The sequence below is a fragment of the Falco rusticolus genome, chromosome 1 (genome assembly GCF_015220075.1).
Source record: "Falco rusticolus isolate bFalRus1 chromosome 1, bFalRus1.pri, whole genome shotgun sequence".
NCBI lineage: Eukaryota > Metazoa > Chordata > Aves > Falconiformes > Falconidae > Falco > Falco rusticolus.
This window is the reverse complement of record NC_051187.1, coordinates 47,045,876-47,062,283: the sequence shown is the minus strand read 5'-3', so window position 1 is coordinate 47,062,283 and position 16,408 is coordinate 47,045,876. Positions and strand designations below refer to the sequence as shown.

At 37.5% G+C, this 16,408-nt stretch overlaps 1 protein-coding gene across 12 annotated transcripts in view; it reads left to right on the top strand.

The window, feature by feature from the left end:
* RAPGEF2 (Rap guanine nucleotide exchange factor 2) overlaps positions 1-16,408 on the top strand; it is a 195,104-nt gene that overhangs the window by 114,708 nt on the left and 63,988 nt on the right. For 2 of the 12 annotated variants that reach the window (XM_037377703.1, XM_037377722.1), the window contains exon 1: positions 9,057-9,607. The exons of 7 other annotated variants lie outside the window; for them this stretch is intronic. In XM_037377703.1, coding sequence (XP_037233600.1) covers positions 9,548-9,607 — 60 coding nt within the window. In that variant the 5' untranslated portion in view covers positions 9,057-9,547. Of the gene's footprint in view, positions 1-8,611; positions 8,725-9,054; positions 9,608-16,408 lie in introns of those variants that run through there. 3 more of the 12 variants (XM_037377712.1, XM_037377729.1, XM_037377738.1) reach the window with 3 other exon arrangements.

Below are 16,408 nucleotides of genomic sequence, written 5' to 3'. Positions count from 1 at the left end.
GTTATTCTTTCACTTTTTGTTTTGGATTTGCAAACACATCTTTCTTCTTGGGCAACTGGCATATGTCAGTTTCTCACTGGTCTTGCAGTTACCAGTTGTGAAAGGGGGAAAAAAAAAAGGCAAGACTGTTTTTCCATATTTTGAGATATTGATGTTATAGTCATGTCTGAAGGCTCCACCAAAGACTGGAACCTATTCCAACACATTTAAACATGAACCTTTCGTGACGAGTTTTGGTGCATGAGTATCAAATGAGTTTGAGATGAGGAAGGAGGAAATTAAAGGCAATACAAGAATTTAGTAATAAAACAAGAATGGTAACCTGCAACTCCTGGCTTCTAGTCTGGTCATGATCTTAAACAGTAATCTGTGAAAGTAAATTAGAACTACATTGTGCATATCTCGTTTAACATAGCTTGGATTTTCACGTGTTTGAAGCTTTGTGCTACTTGTAACTCTTGCTGTGTGGAAGTAATGCTTTAATTTCTATTTGTGAATTTTTTCAAGACACTTTTAAACAAAAAGTGCCAAAAGTCTCTAAAACTAAACACTTCAGAGTCAGATATCGAAAATGTGCTGAAGGAAGGAGTAAAGAAGTTGACCAAGGTCTCAGGATAGAACTTTGAGGTTGTGTCTGTCATAGTAGTTTAGTGATGGTGGGTTCTTGGACTAAAAGAGAGGGATGTGCTTTGGCTTCTCTAAAAGTTGTGTTTGTTTAAAGTGAAGAAGGTACAGTTTTTGCAACTGTGTTTGCACATGCAACCTAATTCTGTTTCTAAGCTTTTAGTTGAGACTTGGCAGCCCAATTTGCAGATACCAGGCTTCTCTCAAAGTGCTGTCACAGCTGCTAATGGAGATGCAGCAATGTCCATCATACTTACCAGGTAGTCTTAGTTTTAATAATTTAGCAAGGATTTGTCTTGGCCAAAGGTGCTGGTTAGGAAAAAAGGTGGAATAATTTATTTAAAAACTACTAAGTCTGAGATAAAATCTTCTAATGTGTGAACCCATTTTACTTCATTGGGTAGATGTGTGTATTACCGCACCCTGGCTAGTCCTGCTCAGTGTAGATGCTGTTGTCCATGTTTGTGTGTTCCAGTAGGTGACAGTTCAGTTCAGGGGGGCTAACAAGTCCTGAGTAAAGTAAGGTAGTTACCTTGGATTTTCCACAAGGTTTATGTGTAAATTCTTTCCCTGTCCTTCACTGCCCTGTTAACATGAAATGAAGTTATTCTTAGATATGAGGCTAAGCACCCGTGAGTCCTTTTTAAATTCCTGGTTTTTACACATCTCTGATTGAAACTTTTTTTTTTTTTTTGTATAATGAAAAAACTTCTATTGTTTTATGTAAGGTCGAGTCAAAGAGTTGGCATTCTGTTGTATGAGTAATAGGTATAGGGAGCTGGGCTCTAGTTTTGAGTGGTTAGCCTTAATTATCTTTGAGTTTTCAGATAGCAAGATTTTGACATGCACCTTGAACAGCTGACAGGTGTTACGGGTACTGTTGATGTGCTTTCACTCTTACATTATTTGTATATATGTTTCTGTGTATGCATGTGGTAAAACACAAACTATTTTACCTTTTCTTCTTTTCACTGAATTATATTTTCTGTATTACTCTTGACTGTTGTAATTTGGTGAGTATAAAGGCCAGCAGCTAACTGGTTTTAAAGTCTGCAAATGATCCATGGTGCACAAAAGATCATCTTAATAGTAAGCATGCTGACAGCTTTTCCGACAGTAATCTTGGAATACAAAAAATGAAGAATCAAATTATTAGGGAGACTCAATCTGGTAGGTGCACTTCTACCTAATTTTATTTAACACAGCTATATTTGTTCTTGTAATTGTAAGAGGAAAATGTGGTGTTAAATTTGCAAAGTGGGGCATACATCAGTTAATGGTAGTTGGCTCCCTGAATTAATTGACTGGGAAAGAGAAGAGGGAAAGCACATTTCTTAGCATTTTATATTAATTTCTCTGTATTTGAAGGATGTGATGTTGCATTTTGACTTTTTTCCTATCTGAAACCAATTTGGTTCATTTTTCTTGATGATTATTTTTAAAAGTAAGGGACAACTGCAGTTGCATGGGGTTTGCTACTGATAAAAGTGAAAGGTCTGGATAAATTATTTCGGTACAGTTGCTAGAGCCAGGGCACAAAGCTTTCAAGATGTGTTAGTGCATGGTGCGTTACACAAGGGAGGATGTGCATGGGCGTGAGGAGAGAGCTCTCCAAAAAGAAAATGATCTTATGCTGGTAAACTGTTTTTAGTGTTGATTTTAATTGGGAACCCCTGGAGTAGTCTCTTCGGAAAGTCTCCCTGGATAAGATTGTGGCTGGAGACAAAAACAACAGTTACTTCCTTCCAACAGGCAATTGAAGTGAATGAAAATCCTCTGTAACAGCAACTGGCCCTTTCAAAGTTAAACTTCCTCAAAATACCAGAGAGAAGTAGTTAGTCTCCTCAGGAGATGTCCAAACAAACATTCAACAAGGTGGACAGAAAGGACTCAGCATCACCTACGAAGTAAAAATGGCACAGAGTTTCCACCATTGTTTGGGGAATTCAGAAACCTAACAGCAAACTGGAGGTTTTCAGCCAGTCCTGTCTATTTTTGCACCTTAAACATAGTGACAGGAGTTTCAGATTCTCCCTTAAAGCTTGTAAGTAAGTTCAAGGAAAACCGTTAGAAAGCGTATCGTATTTGCTTAAAGCAAAAATACTCCCCCTCCACTACTGCCAGAATCTGCCAATGAATAAAAAACCCAACAAAACCCAACAGAACAAAACAACTAGCATTTAGAGAAGACTGCAAAACCCAGGTTTTTGCTTGTTGTTAATTTACTAATATTTTACACTAAAACATTAAATAATTGTTCCCCTGCCTTGGGTGGTCTCAGATACATTCATTTCCATGCCAGAACAATCACCCTTGTGATTCAAATGTGTCAGCATATTTCAGGTAACAGGATTCAATGGGGCTGGTAAACAACATAATGGTCTAGAATTTGGGTAGCTGAGTGACCTCGGAAAAATCCCTGAGTTTTATTCATACCTTTTAAGAATGCAGCAGTAGGATACACATGAAAGAGGTGTGCAGTTATCCAGGCTCCAGAGAGTTTTCCTGAATTATTATACAGTGAAGAACATGAAATTTTGGGGGTGCTTCACGTGAATGAAGAATTTGTCCCTGGTTTCTTGCTGTGAAATTAGTATGGACACAATGATATTTGGGGTTTTGTGTTCTTGTTATGTTTTTCTTTCAAGATAGTAAGGCTATTTTATCTCAGTAGTGAACACTGTCCCCAGTAGGTATGGATGTCAAGCTATTGTTTATCTGGTAAAGAGGCCTTGCTAGTCCTATATGCCTGATATCATAATACTTGATCTCAGAGAGTGTTTGCTTTTTAGTTTTCATGCTTTTTTCACAGTTTAAAAGCAGAAAGCATGTTCTTGGGTTTAATAAACACGTTATCTTAAATTCTTGTCCTTACACCAAAGTGAGAAAATTTTATGAGTATCAGGAAAAACTTAATCTGTCCTGTCAGACTACATTTTTTCAACTCCCGAAGTACTGAAATAGTTAAGGAAACTAATCTGTGACCATTCTGCCAATTGAAGTAATTAATATCTCAAATTTTAATGTCTAATTTTTAACATTTAATAATGATAATATGTACTTCTAAGCCATGTTATGTGCATTAGGCTTGTGTAAGTAATAACCCTTTGCTTTATGTAAAAAACACAGTTTTAAATGTATGTTTTTACATAACAAGTCAGTTAAACATCACAGAAAGTTTGTTTTTTACATACATACTAAATAGGATACTGATCTTGCAAGTAAAATTTAATTGGACCTTTTAAGTGTTGCAGGAACGCAAAAGATATGTTGATTTTTTTTTTTCTCTTTTTAAAAGTATTGTCAGATTTAAAGCATGAATAAATACGGAATCTAGAGAAAAGTTTGGGTGCTCTGTTACTGTGGTGAGTCTTTGCTCAAGTTGGTTTTGTAGGCTAGATTAGATACTCTGGAAATGGGACATCTTGTCACATTTGGGGTGTGTATCCATCAGGTATAGGTTTCCTTCGTGTCCGTCCTCACATAATCGTCATATACAAGAGAACTCGATGGCAAGTATTTTAAATGAATCCTATAGCTTGCCCCTATTTTAAGATGGATGGCATGTAAAGAGAAAGTTTGCTGTACTGAAAACAGAGCTGTGCACAGAAGGTGACAAATGAGTCTGCCATCAAAGGGAAGATTGACAGACTATGGCACATCTACCCAGCTGAGGCAGCAGCCTGACTGCTCGGGGCTTGTCATTATTTTAAAGATCTGGATTATAGATTCATCCGCAGCAGCAGCTCAACAGAAGGGCATTTGTTCAAATGGTCTGTAACATTAGTAAACATGTTGTCAAAACAGCACACGTAGCTCCATTGTAACTGTTGCTTTGGTGTTGCCAGTGGTGTGGTGAGCATCGTTATAGTGATGTTAATGCCACAGCTTTACAAATGAAAATAAGTATTTCAAATGCTATTACTTTATCCATGAGTTTTGGCCAAAGTGGTATTTTAGTCATAGGAATTCGCCTTAGATAATTTTCCTTTATTCAACAGAGTTTTGTTTCAAGTTCTCAAGAAAATGCAAGTAGGACAGGTGTGCCTGGACCACGCCATGTCTGTGTCATGCTGATAAACAGGAAGTCACTTGCATGAAAGTGGGTCATATGGCCAGAGATTTAAATTACTGGCAGTAAATTTGCCAAAATACATTAGAATAAGACTTTCATATCGTATGTGGCATAGAAATACATTGCAGCGTTTGGAGTGAATTATTGTTCCAGGCTTTTGCTGGTTTCAGTTGATGTTTTTAAATCTGATGGGAGCATCAAGTTGTTATTTGGTGATCTCTCTCCTAAGGCTAGTGGGGGGGAGAGAGCATCAGCATCATGGAGTTCAGAAGCACGCTCCTGGGAGCTTGATGGTAGTGTGTCGAATAGCCTTTATCTTAAAATTCAGTTTTAAATCTACATTTCTTTCCAAATGAGGAGGGCAGAGGGGAAGGCAAGATACGTTTGCCTTAATTTCCTTAAAATTATGCACTCCTTTCTTGCACTTTTCAATGTAGCTGTCTATATTCCACCTACACAACTGTGTAGTATCTGTGTAATAGTCCCTTTGCTGTGAATGTTTTTGGGACACACAAGGCGATTGTGGCTTTTTTGCCTTATTCCTTGGTCTTTGTTTCTATTTCTTTGACTTCCCTCCCCCATTTTCTAGCGACGGTAGTCATGAAGTGGCAGTAAATTTGGTGACCTTACAGTGTTCTGTTGCCTTTTGCCTACATTTTTGAACATGAAGGAAATGATACTTTACATTGTGTTTACAGGGAAGGGGAAAATGTGCTGATAACTTTTTTTTTTTTAGGTGCTTCAGGAAAAGAATGGTTTCTGTGTACGTAATCTTTATAAAATTTTAAGTACTCCTGTAAATAACTGTGAGTTAAGGTGACTGCTCAAAATCGAAGATTTGAGGTAATCTATTGTTGCAGCATTTGTCATTAACCTAGAAAGGTTTAATACTGTAAGCAGCATTGTTGACACTGTTTAGCAGAATAATACCCATGTGAGATTACATTCTAGAATGTGAAATAGTTGAGAGACATTACAAATGGTACATGCTGCTGGGATCTCTACCAATTTTTACTTTGAATTCAGAACTACTGTGTATGAATCCTGAGGGTAGTCCAAAGATGTCCTAACATTTGTAGTTACTTTTGAAAGGGATTTTTTAAACATTCTTTTCTGTGACTCATAAAGAGATGCCAGCTTTCTTATAAATGCAGTATTTTGAAAGCATCTGGAAATAGCTCATCATGTCCAATTACTGCACATCAGGTTTATTAACATCTCACTTTAATCACCTAAAAGCATTTGTGAAAATGTCTTGCTTTTTTCAAACTTTAAGCAAGGAGTTCTTACATGGATTTTGAAATAAAAGTGAACACAAAGTTGCAATTAGGTTTTGTATAAACTTTTCATACTTGTTGGTGACAGAAACTTTCCAGGACATATTGTTCCGGTGTCTTACACTGATCTAAATTCTATTCGTTCTTCACTAAAAGATAAAACGTCTCACTGAACTTCTGCTTTATTTTTTTTTTAATATATATAAAATATAATCTATATGTAATTATTTTCTGAACTGGTAATGGGCAGTGATGTGATTTTTCCGCATCACTGTACCTGGGAAGTGGTGGCAGTTGCGGAGGGAGGAGTAGGGAAATGGAATCAACCATTTATTTCTTTAAATTGGTTTGACTCAGAAATTGCCTGTAAGTGGTGCTTTCTTCGCCTAATTACATAAATATCACTTTTCCATTTTGAATATAAAGAGGCTTTTTTTCTATGAAGAAAATCACCAAGTTTTTGTCAGTCTGATGCATGTGAATGTCAATTAGACTTTGTTATGTTGATTTAACTTTTGGATTCATGTGTGAAGTGCTAAGCTAATTTTCTAACAGGCAAGTAGAAGTGTATAGTAGTCACCAGCGTAAGTATTAAGGAAGTGTTTCATGGCATCATCGTCTGGAATTTTTGACTTTCATTACTGTTTTAATGGTTTTATTGATGTTTTCGTATTACTCTTCAAGGCTTGTGCCACAGAAACTTATGTTAGATTTTGGTTGGAAATAGCAACAAATGCAGAGTAAGATGAGTGTTGATAGTTACGTATGTAATGGAGTTCAGAAAGTGGTGTGCTCCCTTCCTACGCTGGATTTTTTTCCTGACATGAGTGTAAAACACCACACTCAAATTCTGCTTGTGGTGTTAACCACAAGGCCACCGAATCAAACTCAAGAGGATTTAAATTGCTTTGTCAACAAGTAATATTTTTTAAATTTTGTACTAGCTAGTGAGGGTTTGTTTAAGCTTCCTAGAATGAGTAACTTCTGCTCTCTGGTCAGCACTTAATCAGAAAATTGATTGCACTCATCATAAGACTGTTTTACAAGGCTTAAGCATAATTTTCAAACATTTTAAAATCATCTGTTTGTTCCACTGGCACATTGCAAAGACTTTTAAAAACTCTAAACCCATTTTTTAATTCAATCATTTAAAGAATAACTTACCTTTTAGCATGGTCTAGAAGACCAAGGGCACAAGTGCCATTAAACTCTCATAAATGTAAAAATATTAAATTTAAAGTGTGCTGTGTATGAAACTGTGCCCTTAGAATAACTATGCAAAAAATAGACCAGATATTTCAGGATCTTTTCTTGCTTTACTAGAATTCATTTCCACTAATTTTTATAGCCTCATTTACTAGCAGTCATTGTCAGTGCCGAAAGAAATCACTGTGTAACGAACTGAACTCATTATCAGTGGACATGTTATTCTGGGGGAAGGCAGCTGCAGTTTGTATGACGTAGTATTCATTTATTTCCTGTGTGTTTATGCCTGTGTAACAACTGTTGGTCTTTTTTTTATTATAATTGTTCTTGTGGGGGGTGGGAAAAAAGACACTTTGAAGTTACTTTATGAACAGACGGTCTCTTATTTTAAAGAATGTATTGTAAACGTGTTATAGAGAACTGTGCTGAAGTTGAAACCTAATGGAAGAGTGGCATGTTCCTGTTTGCCCTGGCTTGGTGTCTCCTGTTTCAAGCGGCGTGAATTCGTGGCACTTAAGACGTACGTCATATAGGGCTGACAATTAGTTTGCTGCTTGAGTACGTTCCCCGGTGCGTTTCAGCTCCTCTGCAGTATGATGCTAGTGTAACAGAAGTGGTGTAGTGTAAATGGGAGTGACTGGGGAAATTTCTGAGTTTCAGATATAATTACAGTCAGAGAGGAGAATTATAAAAGCCATATGTATGTCAATCTCTTCCAGATCTCGCATCTTCTTTAGTTTTTAGTGGAATTTGTGTATTCGGTGTGTAATAAGAAGCCAAAGGTATATTCAGACAGGCATTAAATGATGTGCTGAGGGTTTCTGGACATTTACCTGCCATAGCCCTTGGGCATATGTGGCCTGCGTAGTGGCAAAGCTGCTGAAAATCTGGGAGAGCTCATCAAGTGCACTCTTTATAAATACTTGATAACAATGTTTACAGCTCTGCATCAGCAGTCTTTTGGGTGCGGGAAAAGGGGAGGTGATGTCAACCCCTCTGCTTTATCCTCACCTTCGTTGAAAGTGTTCGGTTCAGGATCTGGCGAGGTAAACGTGGGTCCTTATTCCTACCCTGACTTCAGTGATACTCTTGGGAGCCAGCAGGGAACGGATCCCTCCCCTCTGGGGCTGCCTGGATCTCCAGAGGCTGATACCAGATACAGGCAAGAGCATGCTGCTTTATCTGCATTGTCCATCTCTACCTTAATGAGTGAAATGGTTAAGTATCGGAGGGGGCGAGCCTCGAGGAATGTGTCTTCCATTTGACTTGAATATTTCGGTGGATAAAGGGAGAGGGAGGGAGAGGAGAGGGAGAGAGAGAGAGAGAGAGAAATCCACTTACATCACTCGAACTGCATTGAGTGTGTGCCTGTGTGCAGGTTAAGAGACAGACTACAGTGTCTTTGCTTTCTGCAGGAAGCAGCAATGCCGTTTGTATCCTAAGAGGAATTTTTTATTTAGAAAAGGAAGCATTCTTTCTACCCAGGAAATGGCTTTCCTTGTGCGTTGCTATGCCAACTGCCTGCAGCCATGGTCTTCCAAAGTAAGCACAATAACGTAATTATATTGGCGTATTGCATTCAGACTCATGATTCTCTGGGCTTGTGTGTGCGTGTGTGTGGAACTGTGTTGTGTTTTTGTTGCTGACTCTTCGGGCACTAGACATGCTTGTCTTGATTGCGAAGAACAGGCATCATAAAATTAAATGTCCATCAATGTCATGCTGCTAAGATTAATTGTGCAAACTTGGTTAGCTGAGTGGAACAGAGATCACTGGTCACTACTCTGTCAGCATCATTAGCAGCCAGGGGAGGAGGTCCCTATTCCCGTGCTCTGCCCTGATTTTGGGGGAGTGGAGGGTAGTGGTGGAGGGGGGAGGCTGCGTATGCGAGTGTGTGTGATTGCAAATGAAACAGGAGTATTAACAATGCTGGGCTGAATGCTGGAGGCTGGTTCCTGCACCCTGACTAATATAATACTCTATTAAGCCTTTCTGAGGGAGTCTCTGTGCAGTCAGCCATTTTAGCTTTTTTCCTCCTTTTTCTTTTCTTCCCATTCCTCAGGCTCAGGGAATGGTTTTGTTCCCTTGCATGAACGCTGGATACGTAGGGTTTCATCAGGCTCTGTACGTCCTGACATGCTTAGACTTCCAGTGTTGCAAAAATGGAGACTAACGCTGTCGTTTGGATTGCTGCTCTGCACTACAAGTGCAAGGGGGGTTTTGAGCTTACCAGTAGTGACACTTTTAGCTCCAGCTTGGTTCCCCCCCGTCCCTCTTTTTAATTTAATGCTGTAGAGGGTGACTTGCCATCCATAAGAAATTGGTACATGATGTGTAAATTCAGTTCAGCTTATGTTTCTTCATTATGAAACCACTTGCAATCCCAGCTAACCATGGAGTTATGGGCCAGCAGGAGAAACACTCAGTAAGTATTGCAAATTCTGCTTGTTCTATCAATAACCTGTCACGGGCAAACTGCATGAGATTGAAACTGCTTGTCGTCCTGCGCACGGGCGTTCCTGCTTGTGAATTTAATAGCGGGTTTCAAGGGAAAGCTGTACCTGAAGTGGCATTAGAGTCAGTGGCTCTATTTAAGACTGTTTTTAGCTTAGAAAAGGCAACTCAGTAGGCTCTTTCTGAATGTTTTATTTCCTGGAAAAATGCTGACATGCTTTCATTGGGCAAGAAGCTATGAGCATACAGTTAGAATCTTTGTGCATTTTAAAACTTTAAGGAAATATTCAAGCTGTAGGAGAAGTGATATAATTGTAGGTGGTGATAAGAGTAGATTTATTCAGTCTACTGTGTGGTACTAGTGTGCTGTTGCTTTGTAGCATGGCATTTAACATCTGTGATATGCTTATGCTGAAAATGCAGAAACTGTTAGTAAAACATGGAATGAACAAAAGGCGTTAAGTACTGATGCTTTCTAATTGATCCCATGAGTCAGCTACACCTTTTGTCATGCTTTAATCCCATAGGCTGCCTGTGTTTATTGTTTGGGAAAAATGCATTCATAAGCAGACGAGCAAACATTATTTAACAAGGCCTCAGGTGTCAGGAATTAGAAATTGAGGTTTTGCGTGATAAAAAGATTCTAGAAGTATAGATTCTAGAAGTATAGTTAACACAGTTAAATCATGCTAGATTTTATATGGTTCAATATAATGTCAATCTTACAATTTGTTTCTTGAAAAGATATTTTTTATGTATATCGTCCGTGCATACTATGTGTTAGAATGTGTATGGGAATGTGTTCAGTATGTTCAGCATATACAGCTAAAAATGGTAAATACTGGGAAGATGTGGTAGCAGGAACTTTTTAAAGGAAGAACATTTTCTTCAAAAATTCAATTTTGATTGTGCAGAAATACAGAAACTAGTCTAGAAACATTTCAGAATGTGCCTAGTGAATTTTTCTTAGGCATGTAGCAGGCATACCAGTTTCTTGTTATAGACTGTTTTGTTCCTTTCCCTTCTTCTAAATGACATTCTAAGTATAAAGGAGTTCATGTTACCAAATCATTTGGTGTTGATGAAATATTTAGAACTTAACCTTTTTTAAAAAATTCTCCTTTCCTCCTGACAGTCAAGTACTGAAGAAACTGAAGTAGAATAGGATACCTTCAATTTGCAAATAGGAATAGAATGAGAAAGCTGTATATGTGTTGGTTTCTCCTGCTCTTTCTGCTCTGCAAAGAATCTTGATGAAAAGTTCTAGATTACTTCTGGTAACACAGCAAGTCTAACCGATATAAAGTATTTGCTGATTGATAAAGAAAAAAATTAACCTGGCATTTTAGAGACTTTACATTACAAGCTCTGTCACATTGTATTTGTATTAGAGTTAATTAAATCACAGAGATAAATTTCACTCTCTGGGCCAAAATGTAGGAATAGTAGAAGGGAAAGGGTCAAGGTATTGCTTTACAAGAAAATTAGTTTACCTTAAGAAATGTCCGCATACATGTAGGAGAAAGAAATCATATTTTCCATGGGGCTGCCACGCAATTACAGATTTTGCATGAACAAAATATTTAGTTTAGAGTTTATATAGAAGTTTAAAATGCAACTGTTAAGACATGATGTAGCTCAGCGAAAAACACCACTTTGGCAATGAAACTTTCCATGCTTGCTTTCCAGGTAGAGGTTATTTTGCATGGAAAATCGGACTGAAAGATGTGAATTCTTGGTAGAGAGGGAAGGCAAGCTTGGAGTTTCAAGGTTTACAGACTTGCTTTGCCTAAAAGGAAAACTTATTGAATTAATAATTTTTGGTGATGAGTCATTTTTATGTTAATATGTTCCCAGAATCCTGAATTTTTTATTGATATCTGCCTTGATCTTATTTCAAGGGGAGAGCCTTAATTACTTCTGTCACATCCCCTCCGAGAGGCTCACAGCTTGATTTGCTGGGACAATCTGGATTTGAGTGCAAAAATCTCGTGTGCAAGGTTTCACAAAATTCTGTGAATGAATTTTAGTGATACTGTTAAATCTTAATTTCACACTAGTTTATTTAGGGAGTGAGCAACATGATTTAAATCAACTGTTTGGTGATCATTATGGTGAAAACAGAGGAAAAGTGAAAAATTCTGTTGCATTTCCTAGATTATTTAATATAAGAAATAAAATGAGCAGCATCAATCGAGTGTACTGGTCCTACATGCCTCATTTAGTAAATTGGAAGAGTTTGAAGCAGTGCTACAGATACCTGTCTGAAGGTGGTGTTGATCTGTGGGTGATGTTCCTTGAGGCACAGCTGTTGTCATCTGCCAAACAAGGAGTAAAAGTATGCTTTGGATGAAAGATGGCAGAGAACTGAAAGCTGGATTGTTGCCAGAGTAGTTCTGCTTAGTTCTTGTATTTCACGTACTTCACCAGATTTCATTTATTTTGGTACATTCATTCTGTCTGGCTGTGTCCTTGCTCGTTTTAATAGTCCTCTCAGCTACCTTTGTAGTGCTTTCATGATAATTTTCCTAATCTCAAATGTCAGGACACTGATGTTTCAAAAATGATGAGTGATGTTTCAAAAAATGCTGCTTTGTGGATGTTGAAACAACAATCTCTTGAGAAGCTTCACACATCACATCTTGTACCTGTGCTATGGGAAAAAAATCACATGAAGGTCGAGTGCATGAAGGTTCCCACGGTAGGCTCGGGCCTTCTAAAATGTTATCTATCTATCTCATTTCTCCTTTTTCCTTGTATGTGTGGTTTGTAGGGACTTTACTCAAGGTAATTTTTAAAAAACAACTGAAAAAATTACTGACAGGTATAATGGCTTTTAAAAATGTGACTTGAGATGCATAGTTCTTTCATGCCTGTATAATAATGAGTTGCAGAGTACATTCAAATGACTTACGCACAACCTTTAAGAAAGTGTAAGTTACATTTTTACTTCAGGTATTATTGAAATAAAATCTTCTAATAAAGGATACGTTTCACTGCCAGCACAGTGACTGTCCTTGAGTGATCACGTAGGTGCTGCAGTCATTGATGTGCTTGGCCTGTCTTGATTTACTGAAAAATATTGAAAGCAATAGGTCAAATATTTGCCTTGTTTTTACCATATTTTAATACACAAAGATTTGTGGCTCTGTGCTATGGGCCCCCTCACTCCCAGGAATGAGAAGGAAATGGGTGGTATTTTAAGGAAATGTCTTGAGTGGTAATTGTTCAAATATGGTTATTTTAGTTTGATGTGTAGCAAGAGTGTTGGTTGGTATGCTTTCCTAAGAAACCTAGCACTACACAGAATAAGCATGATTTTCTGTTACTGGAAGAGATCATCAATATTGTCTTATAACTCAATAAATGTAATCTGGGACAGTTATTTGACCTTTGAGTGAGCATCATGCAGCACTAATAAGATATGGGGAAGAGAGGTGTGATGTGATCAGGTGGCTATGCTTGGTAAGCTCCTATATGTTTTTATATATATATACACATGTATTTATACCTCTTTCTGGGAAAAAAAAAAATGCATGAAAAAGAACTCCAGCTAGGTAGTAACCTATTAGCTACTGTAGTTGCTGATGGTTGTGATTTTGTTCATGTTAATGAACTGCATTGCACTGGGACTTGACAGATTTTTTTTTCTGTTGTTGTTAAGCACCTTTATTTTTATCACTTACTGAAACCGGATTTATGGTTTGGCCCCTTCTGATTATTCCTTTCCTTTTGATTTGTATATTTTGAAAAAAAAATCCTCCCTGAAGACCAATAAAGGAGTTGTGGATTTTTCATGTGATTAGGAATAGTGTTTCACCTCTTCATAGATGCATTATGATACAGTCTTTAATTACATGTCCACCTATATTCCACAAGATTGATCTCAAGATGGATAGTGCAGGTTTAATGAACAGTTGTTTGATATTTTGGACTAACTTAATTGCACAGAAGGCCAGGTTATGTTTATGGTGTGCTATTCAAGTCCTACTCGGAAGATGAAAGCATTAATTATTTTTGTTTCTTCTGTATCTTTTTAAAGTGTTTGTAACTACAGTGTTCATGCAATTCATTAAAGTGTGTGTGTGTGTGGCATTATCTTAAGCTTTCATGTAGCAATGCCAAAGCTAATCTTTGGCAAAAAGTAAGGGCAGAATTTTGAGAACTTAAGATGTTTATTCCTCAGCATAGCTAGGCCTAAGGAATTGTTCAAAGTGTTGTGGATTTTGTTACTTCAGTTTTCTGTGTACTGGCCCAGTGCAGGCACCCACAGACTAATGATCATCTTAAAGGTTGATTTTAAGTGACTTGCCTGGCATCCTACCAGGTATCTGTGGTAAAGCCTGGATAAAATCCTGTTCTCCAGGACAACATTTAACTGCAGATTTTCTCAAAAGCTTATAAATTGCAAAATTTGGGTCATTTCATAGGAATGACAGTGAATGCATTAGTGACCTGTAGAGATGGCAGTGAAAGCATCCTTGGCACGTAGGAGATGTCCTGCCATCTTTCTGTTACTGTTTCAAGGCCTGGGGATTGCACAACATATTTAAGAGAAAAACAAACAAAAACCCCCCACACCATAAAAGCCACCATCTGTATGTGTAGTGTGTGTGTGTGCACAGAACTGCTTTCTCTACCTTCTTAAGAAGTAGCTGAAATTTTTTTCAGGTAACATGGACAGCTGCCATAGAAGATCTCACAGTAGGGAATTTGTGTAGCAAGTTTATAAAGTAGGAAAAGTTCAGGCCTCATGATTAGAATTGGGAAACTAGCATGATCAGTATTACAGGTTCTGGTTTATGGTCCAAAGTGGCCAGACCTAGTGGTGGTGTTGGAGTGCTTGCAAAGTGATATTTATGATGGTGCACACTGAAATGGGTCGTTCATAGTCAGAGTACAGATGTGAATCTGAAAAGGAAAGTCAGCTGCTTCCAAAATGCTATTTTGAGGCCAACAGACTGACACTATTTATCATTACTGAGTTGTAGGCACTCTGCCTGATCTTCAGGCATGTTGAAAATCCAGCTGAAATTGAGCTGCTGATACCCAACCATTACAGAAACACCTATCCCAAGCAACCAAAAAGGCAAACGTCAAAAGAAACAAAAATCCTAAATCCTTTAAGGTACTGTTGATTTGCTCTTGTTTCTACAAGTTTAATAAAGACACAGGAATAACAGAAGCTCTAAAAAGCAGAAGATAATAGACTGTGTTGTGCAAAGTAGCATAGGTTAAAAATATCAGGGAATTAACAATATGCACATAGAGTAGCATGAAGTCCACTGTAACTAAAGCAAGCAGAGTCATCTGAGGAAATTCTGTGCCTCAGTATCTCAAGTTGATTCTTCCACCTGCAAAATATTTGGACTCCCTTGCAGAATACTGGCTCAAGAGTTTTAAACAGTGGTGCTTAAGCGATTTCCAAGTGATGTAAACTTAACAGTTTAGCAAATGGACCTGTAAAAATATTCCAGCAAGACAAAGTAAATTAGATTTTTTGAAATCTCATTTTTAATTATAAAAGGCAGGGAATCTCAGATAGTGGTATGCAAAGAAATATGTAGTTTATAAGAGGATTAGAAACTGCTGTCAGTTGTGTTGGTTGTTTTTGCCGTTGCTGCTGCTAATACTCTAGGATGTAAAAGTGAGGGAAAGTGTCTCATGTGCTGTATCTGCTGCTGAGATGACCTGAAGTTCATCTGCAAAATAGTGCTCATACTTGATAACTTTACAGGTTGTCTGCAAAATCAATGAAATATCAAGTGATAACTGCATATGATAAAACAATACGAGTATTAGGAACCATGATTTCTGATTTCTAAAGCAGAATTGCATAAATATTTAAACTGTGTTCAGCTCATCAGCTGTCTGGGATAATGAATGGTGTCAGTGCTGGAAACTCTTAAGTGTAATTTTTTTTTTTTAAAAAAACCTCATTTAAAGTTTTTCTTCAAATATTTTAGATATTTTTTTGTTCCTTGGTGTATTCTAGGCTTTAGATTGCTACAAATTAGTCCTTAACAGCATCCTTGATGTTTGAAAAGCTGAACTAATTTTGCTAACCCTTTCATGAATACACAGTGGTGTGATTTTTGTCTGACTGAAAGAAATACAAGATTTTATGGACCTCAGGATTATTGTATTAAAGTCTGATTTTCATTTTTGTTACCTTAGTTGCAACAGCAGATAGATAACCAGACTATTAATTATTTTCACTTATTATTGTTGATGTGTTCTTGATAGTGTTCTCTAAGTTTAAAAATTAATAGAAGTAATACTACTAGGAAAAAAAAACCATCACCAATCTTGATAGGAAATTTCAGCAGTTTGTGCAGGTGAAGGCAGTACTGAAGCAGTGTTTCCAGTGTTCTATGTTGACAATAACATGAGAAGTACTACTGACTGTGAAGACCCTGCATGATAAGTACAGTTAATGTTAAGAATTTGAGAAAAATGAAATATTAATGAGATTTACCCTTGACCAAATAACCTTGTACCTATCACACTTAGTTTTCAATACTGTATTTAAAAGAGTTTGGTAGCTGTAGTGCAAGAGGAAGCATGGGATGACTCCTGCAGGTCTACAGGGTTTTTTGGATTCTAACCTCTGGGTACTCAATGCATCAATTTGTTACTGAAATGTAACTGGCACTCATACAGTATCCGGGTACTGGGTGGTTGGTGGCTCTTCCAGTTTTGTCAGATTGCCAGTAGTATTTTTTGCTGTTCATTTTGAGATGGTGGTGATTCAGCTGAGAACCACAGGAAG